Raw genomic sequence first — 21,940 nt, forward strand, 5'->3', positions numbered from 1 at the left:
AAGAAGGAAGATGAAAATGAGAAGGAGGAAGAAGAGGAAGAAGAGGAGGCAGAGGAGGTAGAAGATGAGCAGGAGAAGGAAGATGAGGAAGAGGAGGAAGAAGAGGAGGAGGAGGAAAAAGAGGAAGAAGGAAGATGAAGATGAGAAGGAGGAAGAAGAGCAAGAAGAGGAGGCAGAGGAGGTAGAAGATGAGCAGGAGAAGGAAGAGGAGGAAGAGGAGGAAGGAGGAGGAGGAAAAAGAGGAAGAAGGAAGATGAAGTTGAGAAGGAGGAAGAAGAGGAAGCAGAGGAGGCAGAGGAGGTAGAAGATGAGCAGGTGAAGGAAGAATAAGAGGAAGATGAGGAAGAAGAGGAGGAGGAGGAAAAAGAGGAAGAAGGAAGATGAAAATGAGAAGGAGGAAGAAGAGGAAGAAGAGGAGGCAGAGGAGGTAGAAGATGAGCAGGAGAAGGAAGATGAGGAAGAGGAGGAAGAAGAGGAGGAGGAGGAAAAAGAGGAACAAGGAAGATGAAGATGAGAAGGAGGAAGAAGAGCAAGAAGAGGAGGCAGAGGAGGTAGAAGATGAGCAGGAGAAGGAAGAGGAGGAAGAGGAGGAAGGAGGAGGAGGAAAAAGAGGAAGAAGGAAGATGAAAATGAGAAGGAGGAAGAAGAGGAAGAAGAGGAGGTAGAAGATGAGCAGGTGAAGGAAGAATAAGAGGAAGATGAGGAAGAAGAGGAGGAGGAGGAAAAAGAGGAAGAAGGAAGATGAAAATGAGAAGGAGGAAGAAGAGGAAGAAGAGGAGGCAGAGGAGGTAGAAGATGAGCAGGAGAAGGAAGATGAGGAAGAGGAGGAAGAAGAGGAGGAGGAGGAAAAAGAGGAAGAAGGAAGATGAAGATGAGAAGGAGGAAGAAGAGCAAGAAGAGGAGGCAGAGGAGGTAGAAGATGAGCAGGAGAAGGAAGAGGAGGAAGAGGAGGAAGGAGGAGGAGGAAAAAGAGGAAGAAGGAAGATGAAAATGAGAAGGAGGAAGAAGAGGAAGAAGAGGAGGTAGAAGATGAGCAGGTGAAGGAAGAATAAGAGGAAGATGAGGAAGAAGAGGAGGAGGAGGAAAAAGAGGAAGAAGGAAGATGAAAATGAGAAGGAGGAAGAAGAGGAAGAAGAGGAGGCGGAGGAGGTAGAAGATGAGCAGGTGAAGGAAGATGAGGAAGATGAGGAGGAAGAGGAAGAAGAAGAGGAGGAGGAATAGGACTAGGAAGAAGAGGAAGACGAGGAAGAAGAAGAGGAAGATGAGGAAGAGAAGGAGGAGGGAAGGGAGAGTTCTCAATGGTCAATAATTTATTTATTATTTATTTACAGCATTTCTATTCCGCCCTTCTTTCTCACCCCGAAGGGGACTCAGGGCGGATCACATTACACATATAGGCAAACATTCAGTGCCTTTTAACACAGAACAAAGACAAGACAAACATAGGCTCCGAGCGGGCCTTGAACTCATGACCTCCGGTTCAGAGTGATTCATTGCAGTTAATTGCAGCTGGCTTGCTCTCCCGCCTGCACCACAGCCCGGGCCCCCAAAAAATAAGTGTTTTATGTCCACCTTTTGTCCCCTACTTGGCTTCCTCAGAGGCTTTTAGCCAGAATGTCAAGTCTATGTTCAGTAGGCCTGGATTTTTTAAAAAGTCTTTAGGATGACCAAGCAAACATGGCTCCTCCTTTGAAAGTTGGCCATGCCGAGTTTTCAGCCTGGCCTGTAATTACCTTTTGGACTGAAATCCCATCTTTCCTCTTGGGGAGGAGGGGAGGGAGGGAGGGAGGGGGGAGCGAGACCGACCGCCAACCAACCAAAGGAACAAATGTGTCCCAGCTGTGCTTGCAAGGGCTGAATCACCCATGGAAACCGCTTCCCGGTGGCAGAGGTGGATCGTGTTGCAGGGAAGGGATGGCTTTGCAAGCCAGTTGCAAGGCCAGCAATGCCTTCGCCCAAATACAAGACCCGGGATTCTCAAAGCTTAGGTGGAACCTATTGTTCAGGCAGGATGTCCAAGGGCACGGAGCAGATGTTTGCAAGAGGAGCCTTGCGAAAAGCAAGGATTCGTATACGGTTACGTGGGATCGGGAAAGAAAAAGCTGCATTTGGTGGTTCATGGGTTGCATTCCCAGATCTCAAGACCTGGATTCAAGTCTCCAATCCGGTGGGAAGGAACAGAAGGAATCTCAGGGCGAGGCCACCGTCCTGGAAAGCAGGGGTAGATATGTTCCTCATCCGTTCAACTTGGTGATTTTATTCTGAATCTTAGCCACGTCGCACCTTGTAAAACTGCTGGATCCTGCCTTCATGACACCAGGAGGTCTTGTCTTTGGGTCTCAGGTTTGAGCCACGAAAAAGGCATTGGTAGGCTTGATTTCGCAACCCTGCCTTCGGTGAAATCCAAAGAAATCACGGACTGCCCAGCCTTCTCTTAAAAGAGATTGGCAATAAGATAGGGATTGCTGTCATAGCCGTGCATGATGATTGTTGTGTGATCTGCCCATTTGACACAATCAGGGCAAAGCAGTGTTTGTATGCAATGGATTGGAACCAGGGCTGGACCTCTTGCCACCTTCCATGGTCCAATCAGTATCAATTTGATATACAATGGAACCTCAACATAAGAGCATCCCAACTTAAGATTGCTTGCTTGGCCCTGGTTTTGCTTTGACCTACGAGCATCACTTTGAGTTACGAGGGAGCGCTAGAACGAGGATAAAAAAGAGCTTCAGGGCTTCAAGGGAGCAGCCTCTGGGCCTCGTGCTCTTGTCCACTTTGGGAGATTGATGTTTGCTTTGCTCTTGTTATTGTTCAAAACCTCACTGTTTTTAATTCTATGTTTTTAGTAAGTATGTCTCATTTTTCTGGTTAATGTTTATCTATTATAACTGGTGCATGTTATTGTTTATTGATGTACTATACATTGTTTTTGTTTTTGTATCTGATATTTCTGTGAGCCGCCCCGAGATAGTGGCAAGATACAAATAAACTTATTATTATTGTTGTTGTTGTTCATATTGCGGAACTTTGGGTTAGTTGGTTTTGTGTGGTTTTCATTCCCGGTATGTTTAGCTTTTTGAAGCGAAAGAGAGAGAGAGAGAGAGAACAAGAGAGGGAAGGAGGCTGGAAGGAGGAGAGGAGGAAGAAGAAGAGGATGCTTCTGTCTTCACTTTGTGCAGAATGGATTAATAGCATTTCAGTGAGAAAATTCACTTTGAGTTAAGAGTTCGGTCACGGAATGTATTCAACTCGTAAGTCAAGGCATCACTGTAGTTTTACATACAAAACTCACACACCAAAGAAAAGGGTCCGAGCTTAGTTTTCCCTCTTTAACTCATGAGTTTTAAATAGGAGGGTTGCAGCCAGCTTATGATGGGATTGAGATGGGATGGGATTCTACTTCCCAGAAGATCAACCAAATGCCTAGATCATCTCCATCTGCCGCCTTCCATCCCTGGCTCAATATTAAGGCACGGTTAATCCATGTTGATGTGAGCCCCTCAATGTAAGACAGCCAGGTCAGTTGCCTCTATTATCCAACCACCAAACAGGACCTGCATTTCCCAAATATTAGCCAAGTTCATGATCGGACTTCAAGATCCACCAACAAAAGCCAATCGCGAAAGCCGTTAAAGAACAAGGTATCTAGGAATTGGCTTTCTTTTCCTAGTTTGCGGAACTGAACCAAGTTTTCAAGCCTTTCCCATAGAGTTCAACAGGGCTCAAGTGGGTCGAAAGAACCATTGTCATTGTTGTTAGACAACTGCAAGTCCAGTCCAGTACTTTGAGTTTTGGGCTATATTAGATTTTGGAATACTTGCACATACGTGCCAAGACATCGTGGAGATTGGACCCAGGTCTAAACACAAAGCATATTTACATTTCAAACACACCTTACAGGCTGGAGATCATTACAGTAGAGTCTCACTTATCCAACACTCGCTTATCCAACATTCTGGCTTATCCAACGCATTTTTGTAGTCAATGTTTTCAATACATCGTGATATTTTGGTGCTTAATTCGTAAATACAGTACTTACTACATAGCATTACTGCATATTGAACTACGTTTTCTGTCAAATTTGTTGTATAACATGAAGTTTTGGTGCTTGATTTGTAAAATCATAACCTAATTTGATGTTTAATAGCCTTTTCCTTAATCCCTCATTATCCAAGATATTTGCTTATCCAAGCTTCTGCTGGCCCGTTTAGCTTGGATAAGTGAGACTCTACTGTATAAATATACACACTCATATATACATATACATATATATACAGTAGAATCTCAGTTATCCAAGCTTCTGGATTATCCAAGCCATTTTTGTAGTCAATGTTTTCAATATATCATGATATTTTGGTGCTAAATTTGTAAATACAGTACTTACTACATAGCATTACTGAGTATTGAACTACGTTTTCTGTCAAATTTGTTGTCTAACATGATGTTTTGGTGCTTCATTTGTAAAATCATAACCTAATTTGATGTTTAATAGGCTTTTTTAAATTTCTATTATCCAACATATTTGCTTATCCAACGTTCTGCTGGCCTGTTTATGTTGAATAAACGAGAGTCTACTGCAGGGGTCCTCAAACTTTTTAAGCCGAGGGCCAGTCCACCATCCTTCAGACTGTTGAGGGGACGGATTATCATTTAAAAAAAATACAAACAAATTCTGATGCACACTGCACATGTCTTATTTGTAGTGCAAAAACAACAACAACAAGAACAATACAATATTTAAAAATAAAAATAATTTTAACCAACATACATTTATCAAGATTTCAATGGGAAGTGTGCTTCTGCTTCTGGCCAATGAGATAGTCAAGTTAATTAGGGTTGCTGTTGTTTGTTTGTTGTTGTTGTTGTTGTGTGCCTTCAAGTCATTTCAGACTTTGGGTGAGCCTAAGTCTAAAATGTATTTATTTATTATTTATTTATTTACTGCATTTATTTACTACATTTGTATCACACCCTTCTCACTCCAAAGGGGACTCAGAGTGGCTTACAAATTATATGTACATACAATATATTATATTATTAGCACAGCACAATATTAGCATTATATATTACTTTATTGAACTATACCACTATACTATAATATTATTAGTAATATTATATGTAATAAAGAATATATAATTAATATTATTATATGGTATTATGATTAGTGTTCTATTGTATTACGTTATAATATTATTATCAATATATTATATTATAAAACTGAGGGCGGGGGCCAGGTAAATGACCTCGGAGGGCCGCATCCGGCCCCCGGGCCTTAGTTTGGGGACCCCTGGTCTACTGTATATATCCAATATCTTTTGCAAATAATGTTGTGCATATACAGAAATATCTGAAAGCAAAGCATCAGGAAGCACCGTCTCCCAATTCTGGAGGATTTCAGATTTTGACAGAAGGGATGCTCAGTGTGTTTTCTAACTCCAGAGTTCGGCCATCTTTCCTCCCAGTTTGCAAGAGAATGTGGCAAACGGGCTGCTTTGCAAGAGTCCCGGAGTGGAGTTGAGCACGGGATCGAGTTCTCTCGACAATGAGCCCAACCTCCCCACCGGCCGGGCTTCACATCTGGTTTTCTGCAGCGACAAAGGACTGAAACAGGAGCCTTGTGCTCCTTCCCCTCAAGGCTCAGCTCCGAAATGGCCTCCCCCTCCCTCTGCCACAATCCTGCCCTTGTTCTCCAGGCCTCCCCCCTCCCTCCCTCCCTCTTCCCAAGCAGACAAATGCTTCACATCTGCCAAAAGAGAAAAGCGCAGCAGGCCGGGGAGAGGGAGGGAGGGTTTGCGTGGCAGGGAAGGACACACGTGGGATAGAAAGAGAGGCTGCCGAGACCGTGGATTCCCAAAAAAGGGTGCTCATGGCTCATGCAGACAGCCTTGAGGGCCATTCCATGGAAAGGAAGGAAAGATGGAAAGAGGGAGGGAGGGAGGGAGGGAGGGATAGAAGGAAGGAAACAAGGAAGGAAGAAAATATGGATGGATGGAAGCAAGAAAGGAAGCAAAGAAGGAAGGAAGGAAGGATTGATGGAAGGAAACAAGGAAGGAAAGATGGAAAGAAGGATGGATGGATAGAAGGAAGGAAACAAGAAAGGAAGAAAATATGGATGGATGGATGGATGGATGGATGGATGGATGGAAGCAAGGAAGGAAACAAGCAAGGAAACAAAGAAGGAAGGAAGGAAGGAAGGAAAGATGGAAAGAAGGATGGATGGAAGGAAGGAAGGAAGGAAGGAAGGAAGCAAGGAAGGAAAGATGGAAAGAAGGATGGATTGATGGATGGATGGAAGCAAGGAAGGAAGCAAGCAAGGAAACAAAGAAGGAAGAAAGGAAGGAAGGAAGGAAAGATAGAAAGAAGGATGGATGGATGGATGGATGGATGGAAGAAAACAAGGAAGGAAAGATAGATGGATGGAAGGAAGGATGGATGGAAGGAAGGAAGCAAGGAAAGAAAGATGGAAAGAAGGATGGATTGATGGATGGATGGAAGCAAGGAAGGAAGGGAGCAAGGAAACAAGGAAGGAAGGAAGGAAGGAAGGAAGGATAGAAAGAAGGATGGAAAGAAGGATGGATTGATGGATGGATGGAAGGAAGGAAGCAAGGAAGGGAGCAAGGAAACAAGGAAACAAGGAAACAAGGAAGGAAGGAAGGAAGGAAGGAAGGAAGGAAGGAAGGAAGGAAGGAAGGAAGGATAGAAAGAAGGATGGATGGATAGATGGATGGATGGAAGGAAACAAGGAAGGAAAGATGGATGGATGGATGGATGGATGGAAGCAAGGAAGAAAACAAGCAAGGAAGGAAACAAGGAAACAAAGAAGGATGGATGGATGGAAGGAAGAAAGTAAGGAAGGAAGCAAGGAAGCAAAGATGGAAAGAGGGAAGGAAGGAAGGAAGGAAGGAAGGAAGGAAGGAAGGAAGGAAGGAAACTCCAGGACACTGACCCCCCCCCCCCCCATGACGGAGGTTTGGGAGAGGATGGACCATGGACGATGGGATTTGCAGTCCCTTCACCCGCAACCAGAGACTGCTGGAAACCCCACTGGACATGGATCTGCGCCCATTTTGAATGGGTCCATTCCTATCCATAACAATGCTTTTTCAAATAACCAGGACATTGCCGGGTACCCCAGCTTGTGTGTGTCAGCCAGTGATAGGGGTTGCATCCCACCCCCCAAATGTCCAGCACGGGAAGTTCTTTGAATGAGATTTTCCTGGCCCATGAGGTCTCTCCCAACGCTATGACTCTATGATTCTCCCATTCTTGCCAGGCAGTCGTGCGGACAGCCCGCATCCCAGCCCCACTTTGCATGAGCACACATTGCCCGTGCGCTTCCAAAGTTCACCATCCACAAGCCGAAAAGGGGGAGGTTTGGCCGGGGCTGGAGTGGGCTGAAGGGCCAGCAGCCGGGAGAGGCAAAGCCGCCTTTGTGTTACTCCAATGTAGGTCACCCTTGGCCCAGCACAGCTTAGAAACCGGCCACTCGACTCAGATTTTCAGGGAAAATCCATTTATAAAAACTGTGTCAGTGGCAGAATTCTGCAGGCTGCAGGCGACGGAATATGCAAAGGAAAATGGGAGGATTTGAGGCAGGTTTCCCTGTCGGAGAGGGCGAAACACTCCCACTTGGACATCAGATCTCCACCCAAGGCAGTCTCGAGGTGCATCTACACTAGATCATTAACCCAGTTTGATACCACTTTAACTGCTATGGGATCCTGGGAGTTGTTGGGAGGCAGGTGTGGATGTTGGAATTAATCACCTTGGTTAGCATTTGATGGCCCCGTGGCCTCAAGGCCTGGCTTTTTCCTGTCTGGGAGAATCCTTTGTTTGGAGGTGTTAGCTGGTCCTGATTGTTTCATGTCTGGAATGGCTACCCATGGCTACCCCATGGAGTTGCCATGGGGAGCCCTCTCAGCCCTGTCATTGCAAATTTCTACACGGAACGTTTTGAAAAACAAGCCCTGGAAACAGCAACAAAAAGCCTACTACATATGGTTCAGATATGTGGATGACACCTTCACCACTTGCAGCCATGGAGAAGAACTCAACCAGTTCCTGGACCACCTCAACAGCATCCACCCAAACAGCCAACTCGCCAAGAAACAGAAGGGAAACTGCTTTTTCTAGTTATCCGCAAACCCAATCCACAATTGGGCCACACAGTTTACAGAAAACCTACACACACGGATAGATACCTTCATAAAAACTCCAATCACCACCCAGGTCAAAAAAGAAGGACAATCCAAGCCCTGATAGACCGTGCACAAAGAATCTATGAAGTCCACCTCCTCCAAGGGGAACGGAAGCCCCTAAACTGGGCTCTACAGACCAATGGAGACTCCACCATGGACATCAGAAGAGCGGCAAGGCCAAGAACAAGACACGAGAGTCAAGAGAAAGACCCACCCAGGGGAAAAGGGTTCTTGCCAGACACTGACTGCATAGGGAATCTGATGGAGAAACACAACCTAAAACTAAGAAAATCCAACAAATGCTACGTTCAGCAAAGGACAAGGAGGGTCTACCATATACCATGCAGCTGTGGACAAGTCTACAGAGGGACCACCAAATGTAGCATTGCCCAAGCACGGATCAAAAAACATGAAAGGCACGGCAGAGAAGTCAGCCATAGCAGAGCACTTGATGAACCAACCTGGACAATGCTTTTCTGCAACATGGCCATACAGCCCGAAAGACTCACAACAACCTAGTGATTCCGGCCATGAAAGCCTTCGACAATACAAAGTACAAGTTGGCACTCGGTACAACGGAATCCTGCATCCACAGATCCTACCATTCCCAGCTTGAAAACATTCAATGTTCCAAAAAAAAAAAAATACCCTAGATGTTGCTGTTTTATATAAGAGATGATACCTCTTATACAACCCTCATATATATTGCAATGCGGTGATATGAAATCTCATGAAATCAAATGACTTCTCTGTGGACTTGGTTGGGGATCCAGGACCCAAACCCAAATCAGAGACCAAGCTCCAACTGTATTTTTATTCCCTCTGAATTGATGCACGCCCAACGCCCAACTGGTTTACATAAGAGCGGAGTGTGAGAGCCCATCAAGACATTCAAGTTCCAGGTTGGAGAGAGAGAGAGAGAGAGAGAGGAAGGAAAAGACAGAGCGATGCCAAGGTCTGGACAATGGATCGGCGGGGGAAGGAAGGGAGGAAGGAAGGTGGGTGGGTGGGTCGGAGGTGGGTCCAACCCCTTTCTACCTTTGTGCACCAAAAGCACAAGCAAAGCACCCCTGACAGATGGCCACCCAGCCTCAATGTTGTTAATAATAATAATAATAATAATAATAATAATAAATAATAATAATAATAATAAATTCAGAAACTCCTCAAAACACAGCACACAAAAAACCAGTACAAGAAAAGCGCACTACAAACTAGAGCTGACAGCTGGCACAACAAAACACTGCATGGAAAGTTCCTTGACAAAATTGAAGGAAAAGCTGATAAGGAGAAGACCTGGCTCTGGCTCACGAATGGGACCCTGAAGAAGGAGACAGAAGGCCTGATCCTTGCAGCCCAGGAGCAAGACATCAGAACAAAGGCCATTCAGGCCAAGATCGAAAAATCAGCTGATGACCCAAAATGCAGACTGTGCAAGGAAACCGACGAAACCATGGATCATATCCTCAGCTGCTGTAAGAAAATCGCACAGACAGACTACAAACAGAGGCACAACTATGTGGCCCAAATGATTCATTGGAACTTATGCCTCAAGTCCCACCTCCCAGCAGCAAAGAACTGGTGGGGTCACAAACCTGCAAAAGTATTGGAAAATGAGCACGCAAAGATACTGTGGGACTTCTGAATCCAGACTGACAAAGTTCTGGAACACAACACACCAGACATCACAGTTGTGGAAAAGAACAAGGTTTGGATCATTGATGTCGCCATCCCAGGTGACAGTCGCATAGATGAAAAACAACAGGAAAAACTCAGCCGCTATCAGGACCTCAAGATTGAACTTCAAAGACTCTGGCAGAAACCAGTGCAGGTGGTCCCAGTGGTGATGGGCACACTGGGTGCCGTGCCAAAAGATCTCAGCCGGCATTTGGAAACAATAGACATTGACAAAATCACCATCTGCCAACTGCAAAAGGCCACCCTGCTGGGATCTGCACACATCATCAGAAAATACATCACACAGTCCTAGACACTTGGGAAGTGTTCGACTTGTGGTTTTGCGAAACGAAATCCAGCATGTCTATCTTGTTTGCTGTGCCATACAACGTCGTTGTGTTGATAATAATAATAATACATCACACAACCCTAAATGCTTGGGAACTTGTGATTTTGTGATACGAAATCCAGCATATATATCTTGTTTGCTGCGTTATACTGTGTTTTTGTGTCGGTAATAATAATAATAATCATAATAAGGATTGGAAGAGACCCCTTGCACCATTTAGTCCAGCCCCCTTCTGCCTTTTTGCACCAAAAGCACTAGCAAAGCACCCCCCTTGATAATTAATTATTAATTAAATAATAATTCAAATACTATTATAAACAAGAAAAACTCTGGAAGGCACGCACCGGGCGAGGGAGGGGCCGGGGGCTGGATAAATGGCTTCGATGGGCCGCATGTGGCCCCCGGGCCTTAGTTTGGGGACCCCTGCTCTACACAGGCGTCAAATGGAGAGCACAGGAAAGAATAAAAGGACATTGGAGACTAAAGGAAGGCGAGAAGCAATGTTTGGAAACACCTGGAGTCCACAACACCTGGAGGGCTGAAGTTGGCCCATGCAACGGGAGCGGCAGCGCCTACCTTGCCGGGTGGAGACGTTCCTCTCGTTGCCGGCGCGGAGGACGACCTGCGGGCAGCTCTGCTCCAAGACGAAGAGCTCGTCCTTGCCCACCTTGGCGCTCTTGCCGGCCTTGAGGGTGCCGCTGGGCCCGGACGGGGAGAGGTACTTGCCCTCGCAGTCCCGGAAGGCCACCTTGCCCGAGCGGAACTCCAGCGTGTAGCCCGTGCCCGGCTCCGGCCGCGCCACCAGCTTGCCATCGTGGCGGAGGAAGTGGTGGTCAGCCGTCTGGATGCTGTAGCGCTGGTCCTGGGAAAACGGGCAAAGGATTCTACATCAGTTGCTAATATTTTTGTGTGCGACTTTAGAAACTGCAATTCACTTCTGGTGTGAGAGAATTGAAAGAATTCTACGTCAGTCACTAATTTTTTTGTATGCATGTATCAGGAGTGACTTTAGAAACTGCAATTCACTTCTAGTGCGAGAGAATTGGCTGTCTGCAAGGATGTTGCCTAGGGGACATTGCCTGGATGTTTTTGATGTTTTACCATCCTTGTAGGAGGCTTCTCTCATAGAATCATAGAACAGTAGAGTTGGAAGAGACCTCATGGGCCATCCAGTCCAACCCCATTCTACCAAGAAGCAGGAAATCGCATTCATCATCATCATCATCATCATCATCATTTAATTACTTATTAATCGCCCTCCATCCAAGATGCTCTAGGCGACTTACAAGATAAAATTCAAAGCACCCCTGACAGATGGCCATCCAGCCTCTGCTTAAAAGTCTCCAAAGAAGGAGCCTCCACCACTGTCCGGAGTAGAGAGTTCCAGTGCAAGGAGCTGACAGAAGGAGCTCATCCACATTGTCCCCAGGTTGGATTTGAACCGGCAACCTTCAGGTCAATAACCCAACCTTCAGGTCAGCAGTCACGTCTGCACAAAGGTTTAACCCACTGTGCCGCTGGGAGCTGCTCATAAAGCCAATGCGATTCCAGGATGCATCAATGATAGTGCCTAGACCAGGCATGGGCAAACTTGGGCCCTCTGGGTGTTTTATTTATTTATTATTTATTTAATACATTTATATCCCGCCCTTCTCACCCCGAAGGGGACCCAGAGCAGCTTACAAATTAAATTTACATACAATTTTATATTATTAGCATAGCACAATACTGGCAATAAATTACTATATTGTACTATATCAATATATTGTAGTATTATTATTAATATTACATGTAATATAATATATAATTAACATTATTATATTGTATTATTAGTTCTTCCTTAGCAAGTGACAAACCTTCTATATTAATAGACATAATCGTTAGCAAATGCTTTTGACACGAAATAATAATAATTGTATTATTAGTATTATATTGTATTACAAAATAATATTATTTATTTATTTATTTATTTAATTTATTTTTCAAACTTATATGCCGCCACTCCCCTAGGGCTCGGAGCGGCTTACAATGCATATACAATATATTATAACATATATTAGTGTAAATTATATTATTGATATGTATATAGGTACATATGTATATATGTATGTATGTACATATATATACACACACACACACACATATATATATAAATATATATATAATTAGCATAGCATGTTATTGGTGGGAGAGACCTTCAGCTGGTGCACGGAGACAAGAGTTTTGGATTTCAACTTCTACAATTCCCAGTTAGGAATGATGGGAGTTGAAGTCCATCACACTCAGAGAGCCGAAGCTGGCCCATCCATTCCTCCCTGAGGTGCATCCCAACCTGCTGCGGATAATTAGATAATCTGTGGAAGAGGCCTAAGTGAGGCCTAACTCTGCCTATCCCCTGGGCGGAGTGGGTTGCTAGGAGACCAAGTGGGCGGAGCTTAGCCTTCTAACTGGCAGCAATTGGATAAAAACAATTATTCCTCTCCCTCTAATTAGGACTTTATTTTTCTTCTCTTTTTGTTGTATAAACGTAGAGCCGTGAATGATGGGTTGTGTTGTTAAATTTTGAGGTTGGGGGGCCTGTAGTTTTGTTGTTTTGTTGGCCATCACTCTTTTATATATATAGATACACACACACACACATATAATTAGCATAGCATGTTATTGGTGGGAGGGGCCTTCAGCTGGTGAACAGAGACAAGAGTTTTGGACTTCAACTTCTACAACTCCCAGTTAGGAATGATGGGAGTTGGAGTCCATCACACTCAGAGAGCCGAAGCTGGCCTGTTCCTCCCTGAGGTGCATCTCAACCTGCTGCAGAGCTCGGCCCACCTGGAAGACGAGGGTGACCAGGGCGTCGGTGCCCCAGGGCACGTCTCGGTTGACGGCCACCTCCTCGTCTCCGGCGCCGGTGGTGCCGAGGTGGGCGTAGCGCTTGCGGGCCAGGCTGAAGATGTGGACCTGGGGGTGCATGGCCAGGTGGACGCTCCACTTCTCGGCGGGCGAGACGGCCTGGGCGAAGCAGGAGAGGCGGTCCTCGGTGCCGCCGAAGAAGCGCCGGTGGGGCTCGGACTGGAGGGACCATCGCCCGTCATCGTGGGCCAGGAGCAGGAAGCGGCAGTCGGCCGTGGGGGCCTCGCTGTCGCAGGTGACGCGCCCGTCCTTGTCGGCGGCCAGGTAGCGGCCCAGGTGGCTGCGCAGGAAGACCGCGCCCGCGTCCTCGCTCCCGCCGTTGGGCTCCAGCGTCCAGATCTGCTTCTTCTTCAGGCTGGGCGCAGAGGCGTTGAGCTTGAAGCCAAAGGCCTCCGCCGTCAGGTACTTGTTGCCGCAGTTGATCAAGCCGAACTGGATCTGGAGAGACTCCGAGGCCGTCCCGTTGGCCGTCATGGTGCCGGGCGGAGAGGACCAGAACCAGCGCCCCAGAGACCCAGAGAACGGAGGGACCGGGAGGCCGAGGTGGAGCTGAAAGCAGACGGAGCAGAGACAAGCAGGGTCATTGCCTATGTGTAACATACACAGCATCACGATGCTTTGGAATTGGGCCCATCATTCCACACACTATCTCTATCTCTCTCTATATATAAGCACACATACATACACACACATATCGCTATGCTTTGGAATTGGGCCCATCATTCCACACACTATCTCTATCTCTCTCTCTATATAAGCACACATACATACACACACATATCGCTATGCTTTGGAATTGGGCCCATCATTCCACACACTATCTCTATCTATCTCTCTATATAAGCACACATACATACACACACATATCGCTATGCTTTGGAATTGGGCCCATCATTCCACACACTATCTCTATCTATCTCTCTATATAAGCACACATACATACACACACATATCGCTATGCTTTGGAATTGGGCCCATCATTCCACACACTATCTCTATCTATCTCTCTATATAAGCACACATACATACACACACATATCACGATGCTTTGGAATTGGGCCCATCATTCCACACACTATCTCTATCTATCTCTCTATATAAGCACACATACATACAAACACATATCGCTATGCTTTGGAATAGGATCCATCATTCCACACACTATCTCTATCTATCTATCTATCTATCTATCTATCTATCTATCTATCTATCTATCTTTGCACACATACATACAAACACATATCGCTATGCTTTGGAATAGGATCCATCATTCCACACACTATCTCTATCTATCTATCTATCTATCTATCTATCTATCTATCTATCTTTGCACACATACATACAAACACATATCGCTATGCTTTGGAATAGGATCCATCATTCCATTATATATGTGTATGTTTGTTTGTGTGTACACACACATATATACATACACACACCTAGACATATACAGCATTCAATTAATTATATATATATGTGTGTGTGTGTGTGTGTGTATACACACACACACATATATATACATACACAAACACATATACATAATTCCATGCATACATACATATACAAATATCACTATGCTTTGAAATTGGGTCCATCATTCCATTATATATATATAAATACACACACACACACACATTGCTGTGCTTTGAAATTGGATCCATCATTCCATTATATATGTGTGTGTGTGAGTACACACACATATATACATACACACACCTAGACATATACAGCATTCAATTAATTATATGTGTGTGTATGTGTGTATACACACACACACATATATACATACACAAACACATATACATAATTCTATTATATATATATATACACACACACACACATATACATACACAAACACATATACATAATTGCATTAATTTTATATATACATATGCATACATACATATACACACAAATATCACTATGCTTTGAAATTGGGTCCATCATTCAATTATATATATATATATACACACACACACACACACACATATATACATATACACACACCTATACATATAAATCATCCCATTAATTATATATATATGTCTATATATACACACACACATATACATACATACACACCTATACATATACATCATCTCATTAATTATATATATGTGTGTGTGTGTGTATATATATATATACACACACCTATACATATACATCATCCCATTATATATATATATACACACACACACACACACCACTATGCTTTGAAATTGCGTCCATCATTTTGAAACATTCTCTCCCTATATGTATATCCATCCATTCATCCATCCTTCCATCTATCTATACACATAATAAAAGTGAAAATTGGTATGTGTGTATGTTGTTGTGGTGCCCACTTTCACAGGCACAAATAGCTACAGCTCCCATTGCTCAGGAGCCGCCAATGGCCCTCCCGCCAATGACATTGCAGGTTATGGCGAGCGCCGTGAACATGTCCAAGAGCCCTGCCCATGTCCTCCACAGACACCACCGTGCCCACCACCCAAGGGAAGGCTTTCATTCGGGGACAATTTCCTCCTAGCCCACCAAAGACGCCTCCCAGGGTTCCTTTCTGTCTCCATTGGTGTGGAATTTGCATGGCCCCGCCCACTGCCTCTCCCTTAACCCTTTCCTATGGCGCACAGCAAGCAGAGGAGAATTGTGTTGTCGAATTGATCAGCAACTGAGCATCCTGGAGGAGTTTGGGGGCCACTGACCAGCCATGGTGGGAGCTGTAGTTCACCCTGGAGCCAGAGACCCCATGGACCCTACCAAGGATGCATCTAGAGAGCTATATATATATATATATATATATATATATATATATATATATATATATATAAACACACAGATACAGAGAGAGTAATGCCTTCAATTCAAAACTGGGGAGAGGAAGGGAACGCAGAGAGGAAACGCCTTTCTGTGCTTTTTGCAAAGAGAAAAAGAGGAGGAAAATGGGGAAAAACCCATTGAGAATGTCTATAAGATGCTGGAGAAATTATATTTCTTATATGGGCTTTAATGGGTATTTTTTCCCCTCTGCTAAAGGATGCTGGAGAGACAGAAGGAAATTGAGGGAGGGACGGGGTTGAGTTTGGCTTTTTTGGTAAAGAACTATATCATGAATCAATCTGGAGATCAAGCCATAAGAAAGAAGATACAAATGTTATATAGTATATAGGTTGGAAATGGATTAAGATAAAGATATAAAAATTGTCTCATAAAGAAATGAATATGTAAAAAGAAAAAAATCCTCGTGTTGGTGGTGGGAATTGTAAATGTTTTGTATGTCTACGGTATGTATTTTTTGTGTTTTAAAAAATAAAAATGTATTTTAAAAAAAAAAGAGTTTGGCTTTTTTTGAAAATCTGGAGAGACGGAAGAGATGGAATCCTGCTTTTGCAAGAATAATAATATAATAATATAATAATAATATAAAATGTAATAATAATGTAAGAATAATATATTATAATAATGTAATAAAATAACAGTGTGATAATATAACAATATAATAATTATTATATAATCTTATAATAATAATAATGTAATAATGTAAAATGTAATAATAATGTAATAAAATAATAGTGTGATAATATAACAATATAATAATTATTATATAATCTTATAATAATAATAATGTAATAATAATGTAATAAAATAATAGTGTGATAATATAACAATATAATAATTATTATATAATCTTATAATAATAATAATGTAATAATAATGTAATAAAATAATAGTGTGATAATATAACAATATAATAATTATTATATAATATTATAATATATTATCATAATGTAATAGAATAATAGATTATAAAATAATATATATATATATAATATTATAATAGATTTTAATATAATTAAAATAATAGAATATTATAAAATAAAATAATGTAATAGAATATTATAAAATAATAATGTAACAATATAATAACATAATATAACAAAGGAATAATTATATGATACTGCAATAATTTAATGATAATATAATAGAATAATAGAACAGTGTATTAATAGAATAATACTAAATAATAATACTGTAATAATGTAATAATAAGATAGAATAATGTAATAAAAGAATAATATAAAATGATAACAGTGTAATAATAATAATATAATAATAATAACCTTTATTTGTATCCCACCCCATCTCCCCAAAGGGACTCGGGGAGGCTCACAACATACAATTAAATACATAGGAAATAATGCAATAATAGGATAATAGAATGATGTAGGAATGCAACAATAGAATAGTGAAATATATTAATATAATATAATAATATAATTATAATATTGTAATATAATAATGAGGATGAGGAGGATGAGGAGGCCATCCCTCCCTCCCTCCCGGCGCCTCTTTTTTGGCTCTTTTTTGGGGCTCTTTTTGGGCTTCTTTACCTGGGAGCCTTTTGTCTGCCTGCGAGAGAGCGAGCGAGGACCACGCGGCGCTGCCTGGCTCTCTCTCTCTCTCTCTCTCTCTCTCTCCTTCTTTTCTTCCTTCCTTTCTTTCTCTTTTTCTCCCGCACAAAGCCCTTTCTCTCCTCCGCTCGGCAGCCCCGCGGGCAAGGCAGGCGGGTCCCCGGCTTTTATGCGAACCAAGGAAAGAAGGAGGGAAGGAGGGAGGGGAGAAGGAGGGATGGAGACCCGCCCCCAATCCGGATGAGAGAGAGAGAGAGAGAGAGAGAAGAGGAAAAAGGGGGAAAAAAGGAAGGAGCAAGGGAAGGGGAGGAGGAGCAGGAGCAACAGCAGCAGCTGAAGCCTCTTCTCTCTCTCTCTCTCTCTCCTTCCTTCCTTCTTTCCTTCTCTCTTTCCTTCCCTCCCCCCTCTTTTTCCTTCCTTCCTTCCTTCTCTTCCCTCCCTCACTCCCTCCTTCAGTCATTCTTTTTTCTTTCTCTTTTTCTTCTCTCCTTGCTTTCTTCCCTTTCTCTCTTCCTTCCCTCCCTCCTTTTTTCTTCTGTTTGTCATTCTTTCTCTCTTCCTTCCTTCTTTCCTTCCTTCCTTCCCTTCATTTTTCTTTCTTCCCTTTCCTTCCTTCCTTCTTTCCCGCCCTCCTTTTTCTTTTCTTTCTTTCTTTCTTTCTTTCTTTCTTTCTTTCTTTCTTTCCTTCCTTCCTTCTTTCCCGCCCTCCTTGTTCTTTTCTTTCTTTCTTTCTTTCCTTCCTTCCTTCCCGCCCTCCTTTTTCTTTTCTTTCCTTCCTTCCTTCCTTGCTTCCTTCCCACCCTCCTTTTTCTTTTCTTTCTTTCCTTCCTTCCTTCCTTCCCGCCCTCCTTTTTCTTTTCTTTTCTTTCCTTCTTTCCCGCCCTCCTTTTTTTCTCTTTCCTTCCTTCCTTCCTTCCTGCCCTCCTTTTTCTTTTCTTTTCTTTCCTTCCTTCCTTCCATCCTACCTTCCTTCTATTTCTCCCCTACTTCCTTCCCGCCCTCCTTTTTCTTTTATTTTCTTTCCCGCCCTCCTTTTTCTCTTTCCTTCCTTCCTTCCTTCCCACCCTCCTTTTTCTTTTCTTTTCTTTCCTTCCTTCCTTCCCGCCCTCCTTTTTCTTTTCTTTTCTTTCTTTCCTTCCTTCCATCCTACCTTCCTTCTATTTCTCCCCTACTTCCTTCCTTTCTCCTCTTCCCTCCCTCCCTTCATTTTTCTTCTTTCTTCCCTTTTCTTTCTCCATTCCTTCCTTCCTTCTCCTTCTTCCTTCTCTTCTTCTCTTCCTTTCACTCCACCAGTTCTTTGTCCCAGGCAGATGGTATTTGTGGCTCAGGTTCCCATGGCTCATCCGAGCAACACTCAGAGGGAAGGAAGGAAGGAAGGAAGGAAGGAAGGAAGGAAGGAAGGAAGGAAGGAAGGAAGGAAGGAAAGAAGGGAAAAAAGAAGGAAGGAAAAGAGGTTAACCCTGTTTCTAAAGGCCTGGGCCCTTCAAGGCCTCGAGGTTTTCTGTTGCTTCTGCTGCTGCAGCCGAACAGGGTTAATCCCTTCCTCGGAATGGGATTGTTTTCTTTCTTCCATCGGAATGACCTTTGAGTCCCAAATTACACAATTGCGAGCTGTTTCATACGGACTACAACCCCCAACCTGGGCCAAGGAGAGCTCTCTACGGAGGCATCCACACAGTCATAGAATCCCAGAGTTGGAAGAGACCTCACGGGCCATCCAGCCCAACCCCATTCTGCCAAGAAGCAGGGAAATCGCATTCAAAGCACCCCCGACAGATGGGGACCTATGCAGCCCAAAAGACAGTTGCATCTGTCGAGTAGGAAATTTAGGTACCGCTTTATGTGGGGAGGCTAATTTAACTAATTTCCGATACCCATAAAACCTTCCAGCAGTGTGTGGAAAGGAATGAGGAAGTACTCCATCAAGGACTCGGTGTCACAAGTGGGCTGAAATTGGGCATACCCTGATGAAGCCGGAAGCTGGAAAATATTAAATTGCCTCTGTGTCTGTCTACATATGTTGTATGTCTAATGGCACTGAATTTTTGCCATGAATATGTGCATTGTGATCCGCCCTGTAAATAAATAAATAGTTGGAAGCCATTGCTCTGTGTTATTAATATGCCGCTTCCTCTCTGATCAACCATTTTTGGAGATTCTTCCCTATGCAAACCCAGAGAAGGAAGGCCTTCTCCTTATCGTGGTCTTCTTTCCCAATCATCATCCTTCATTAACCAAATAATCAGCCTCTCCAGGACTGGGCTTGTGCCCTCTTCTCTGCCTCCGGTGAATCACTGCCCAAGATTTTGCTCTGAGGAAACAGCTCCCAAAAGACAAAACCAATCCCCAAAAGCATCCAAAGAAGGGGCCTCCACCACACCCTCCCTGCGGCAGAGAGTTCCACTCCTTCCCTCCCTCTCTCTCCTTCCCTCCCTCCTTCCTTCCTTCCTTCCTTCCCTCCCTTTTGTCTTTCCTTCCATCAATCTTTCCTCCCTGTCTCCCTCCATTCCCTCCTTCCTTTCTTTCTCTTTCTTTCTTTCTTTCTTTCTTTCTTTCTTTCTTTCTTTCTTTCTTTCTTTCTTTCCTCCCTCCTTCCATTCTCTTCTACCATTCTTTCCTTCCCTCCTTCTTGCTCTCCCTTTCTTACCTCCTTCCTTCCTTCCCTCTTTCCTCCCTGTCTCCCTCCATTCCCTCCTTCCTTTCTTTCTCTTTCTTTCTTTCTTTCTTTCTTTCTTTCTTTCTTTCTTTCTTTCTTTCTTTCTTTCCTCCCTCCTTCCATTCCCTTCTACCATTCTTTCCTTCCCTTCTTCTTGCTCTCCCTTTCTTACCTCCTTCCTTCCTTCCCTCTTTCCTCCCTGCCTCCCTCCATTCCCTTCCATCCCTCTTTCCTTCCTTCCTTCCTTCCTTCCTTCCTTCCTTCCTTCCTTCCTTCCTTCCTTCCTTCCTTCCTTCCTTCTTTCTTTCCTCCCTCCATTCCCTTCTACCCTTCCTTCCTTCCATCCTTCTCTCCCTCCCTCCCTCTCTTCCTTATTTATTTATTTCCAATATTTCTATCCCGCCCTTCTCACCCGGAGGGACTCAGGGCGGCGTACAATTGGCAACAATTCGATGCCGACACATCATTAAAAACAGCAACATATAAAAATATATTACAACCAATTAAATACAGTATAAAATATAAAACATATGTTTAAAATCCGTTCGTCCAATATCCTCCAACTTTATCCATATAACAATCTGGGTCGTCTTTATCATTCCTTCCTTCCTTCCTTCCTTTTGTCTTTCCTTCTTTCCTTCCTTCCTTCCTTCCTTCCTTCCTTCCTTCCTTCCTTCCTTCCTTCCTTCCTTCCTTCCTTCCTTTTGTCTTTCCTTCCTTCCTTCCTTCCTTCCTTCCTTCCTTCCTTCCTTCCTTCCTTCCTTCCTTCCTTCCTTCCTTCCTTCCTTTTGTCTTTCCTTCCTTCCACTTCCTTCCCATCATGTTCTATTCTCCATCCTTGTGCCTTTAACAGCCTCTCAATCCACAGATATTATCAGACTGGTCCTGATGGTGAAGCTCAAGCTTTGGAGTCAGATTCCAGCTGCTGATCTCCAGCTGTGGAGGGACACACCGGGCTTTCGTTTTCCTGATTTGCAGCCGGCTCCAGAATAACTCCCTAGTGCAAACTACACAGGGTTTGTTTGGTAGGTTTTCCTAACAAACAACAGCCCTGCAGTGCAGGCCAAGGAAGAGAAGCCGAGCAGGAAAGAGCCCTTCTCATTGCAACACAATCAAGGCAAGTGGCATCTGAAACTGGCCAAGTTGTTTTAAGAAAGGTAGGCCTCTTCATCACCATAATGCCTGTCAATTATTATTATTATTATTATTATTGACACAACGACGTTGTATGACACAGCAAACAAGATAGACATGCTGGATTTCGTTTCACAAAATCACAAGTCGAACACTTCCCAAGTGTCTAGGACTGTGTGATGTATTTTCGGAGGATGCGTGCAGATCCCAGTAAGGTGGCCTTTTGCAGTTGGCAGATCGTAATTTTGTCAATGTCTATTGTTTCCAAATGCCGGCTGAGATCTTTTGGCACGGCACCCAGTGTGCCCATCACCACCGGGACCACCTGTACTGGTTTCTGCCAGAGTCTTTGAAGTTCAATCTTGAGGTCCTGAGAGCGGCTGAGTTTTTCCTGTTGTTTTTCATCAATGCGACTGTCACCTGGGATGGCAACATCAATGATCCAAACCTTGTTCTTTTCCACAACTGTGATGTCTGGTGTGTTGTGTTCCAGAACTTTGTCAGTCTGGATTCGGAAGTCCCACAGTATCTTTGCGTGTTCATTTTCCACAACCTTTGCAGGTTTGTGATCCCACCAGTTCTTAACTGCAGGGAGGTGATA

The 21,940-nt window shown here is 43.6% G+C and overlaps 1 protein-coding gene and 3 long non-coding RNA genes across 5 annotated transcripts in view; 3 read left to right on the plus strand and 1 right to left on the minus strand.

Moving 5' to 3' along the window:
- The window catches only part of fscn1 (fascin actin-bundling protein 1), a 39,977-nt gene extending 22,259 nt beyond the window's left edge, over positions 1-17,718 (minus strand). For both annotated transcript variants that reach the window (XM_062964138.1, XM_062964137.1), the window contains exons 1-3: positions 17,529-17,718; positions 13,057-13,686; positions 10,804-11,089 (exon numbers count right to left, since the gene is read on the minus strand). In XM_062964138.1, coding sequence (XP_062820208.1) covers positions 10,804-11,089; positions 13,057-13,611 — 841 coding nt within the window. In that variant the 5' untranslated portion in view covers positions 13,612-13,686; positions 17,529-17,718. The remainder of the gene's footprint in view (positions 1-10,803; positions 11,090-13,056; positions 13,687-17,528) is intronic.
- Positions 24-356, plus strand: LOC134294144 (uncharacterized). Its single transcript, XR_010001114.1, has 2 exons — positions 24-181; positions 301-356. It is a non-coding gene; the product is annotated as an uncharacterized LOC134294144 (long non-coding RNA).
- Positions 454-717, plus strand: LOC134294142 (uncharacterized). The gene is made up of 2 exons (XR_010001112.1): positions 454-551; positions 662-717. It is a non-coding gene; the product is annotated as an uncharacterized LOC134294142 (long non-coding RNA).
- On the plus strand, positions 755-1,078 carry LOC134294141 (uncharacterized). Its single transcript, XR_010001111.1, has 2 exons — positions 755-912; positions 1,023-1,078. It is a non-coding gene; the product is annotated as an uncharacterized LOC134294141 (long non-coding RNA).
- Positions 17,719-21,940: the final 4,222 nt, after the last annotated feature.

Source organism: Anolis carolinensis, unplaced genomic scaffold (genome assembly GCF_035594765.1).
Source record: "Anolis carolinensis isolate JA03-04 unplaced genomic scaffold, rAnoCar3.1.pri scaffold_13, whole genome shotgun sequence".
Lineage (NCBI taxonomy): Eukaryota > Metazoa > Chordata > Lepidosauria > Squamata > Dactyloidae > Anolis > Anolis carolinensis.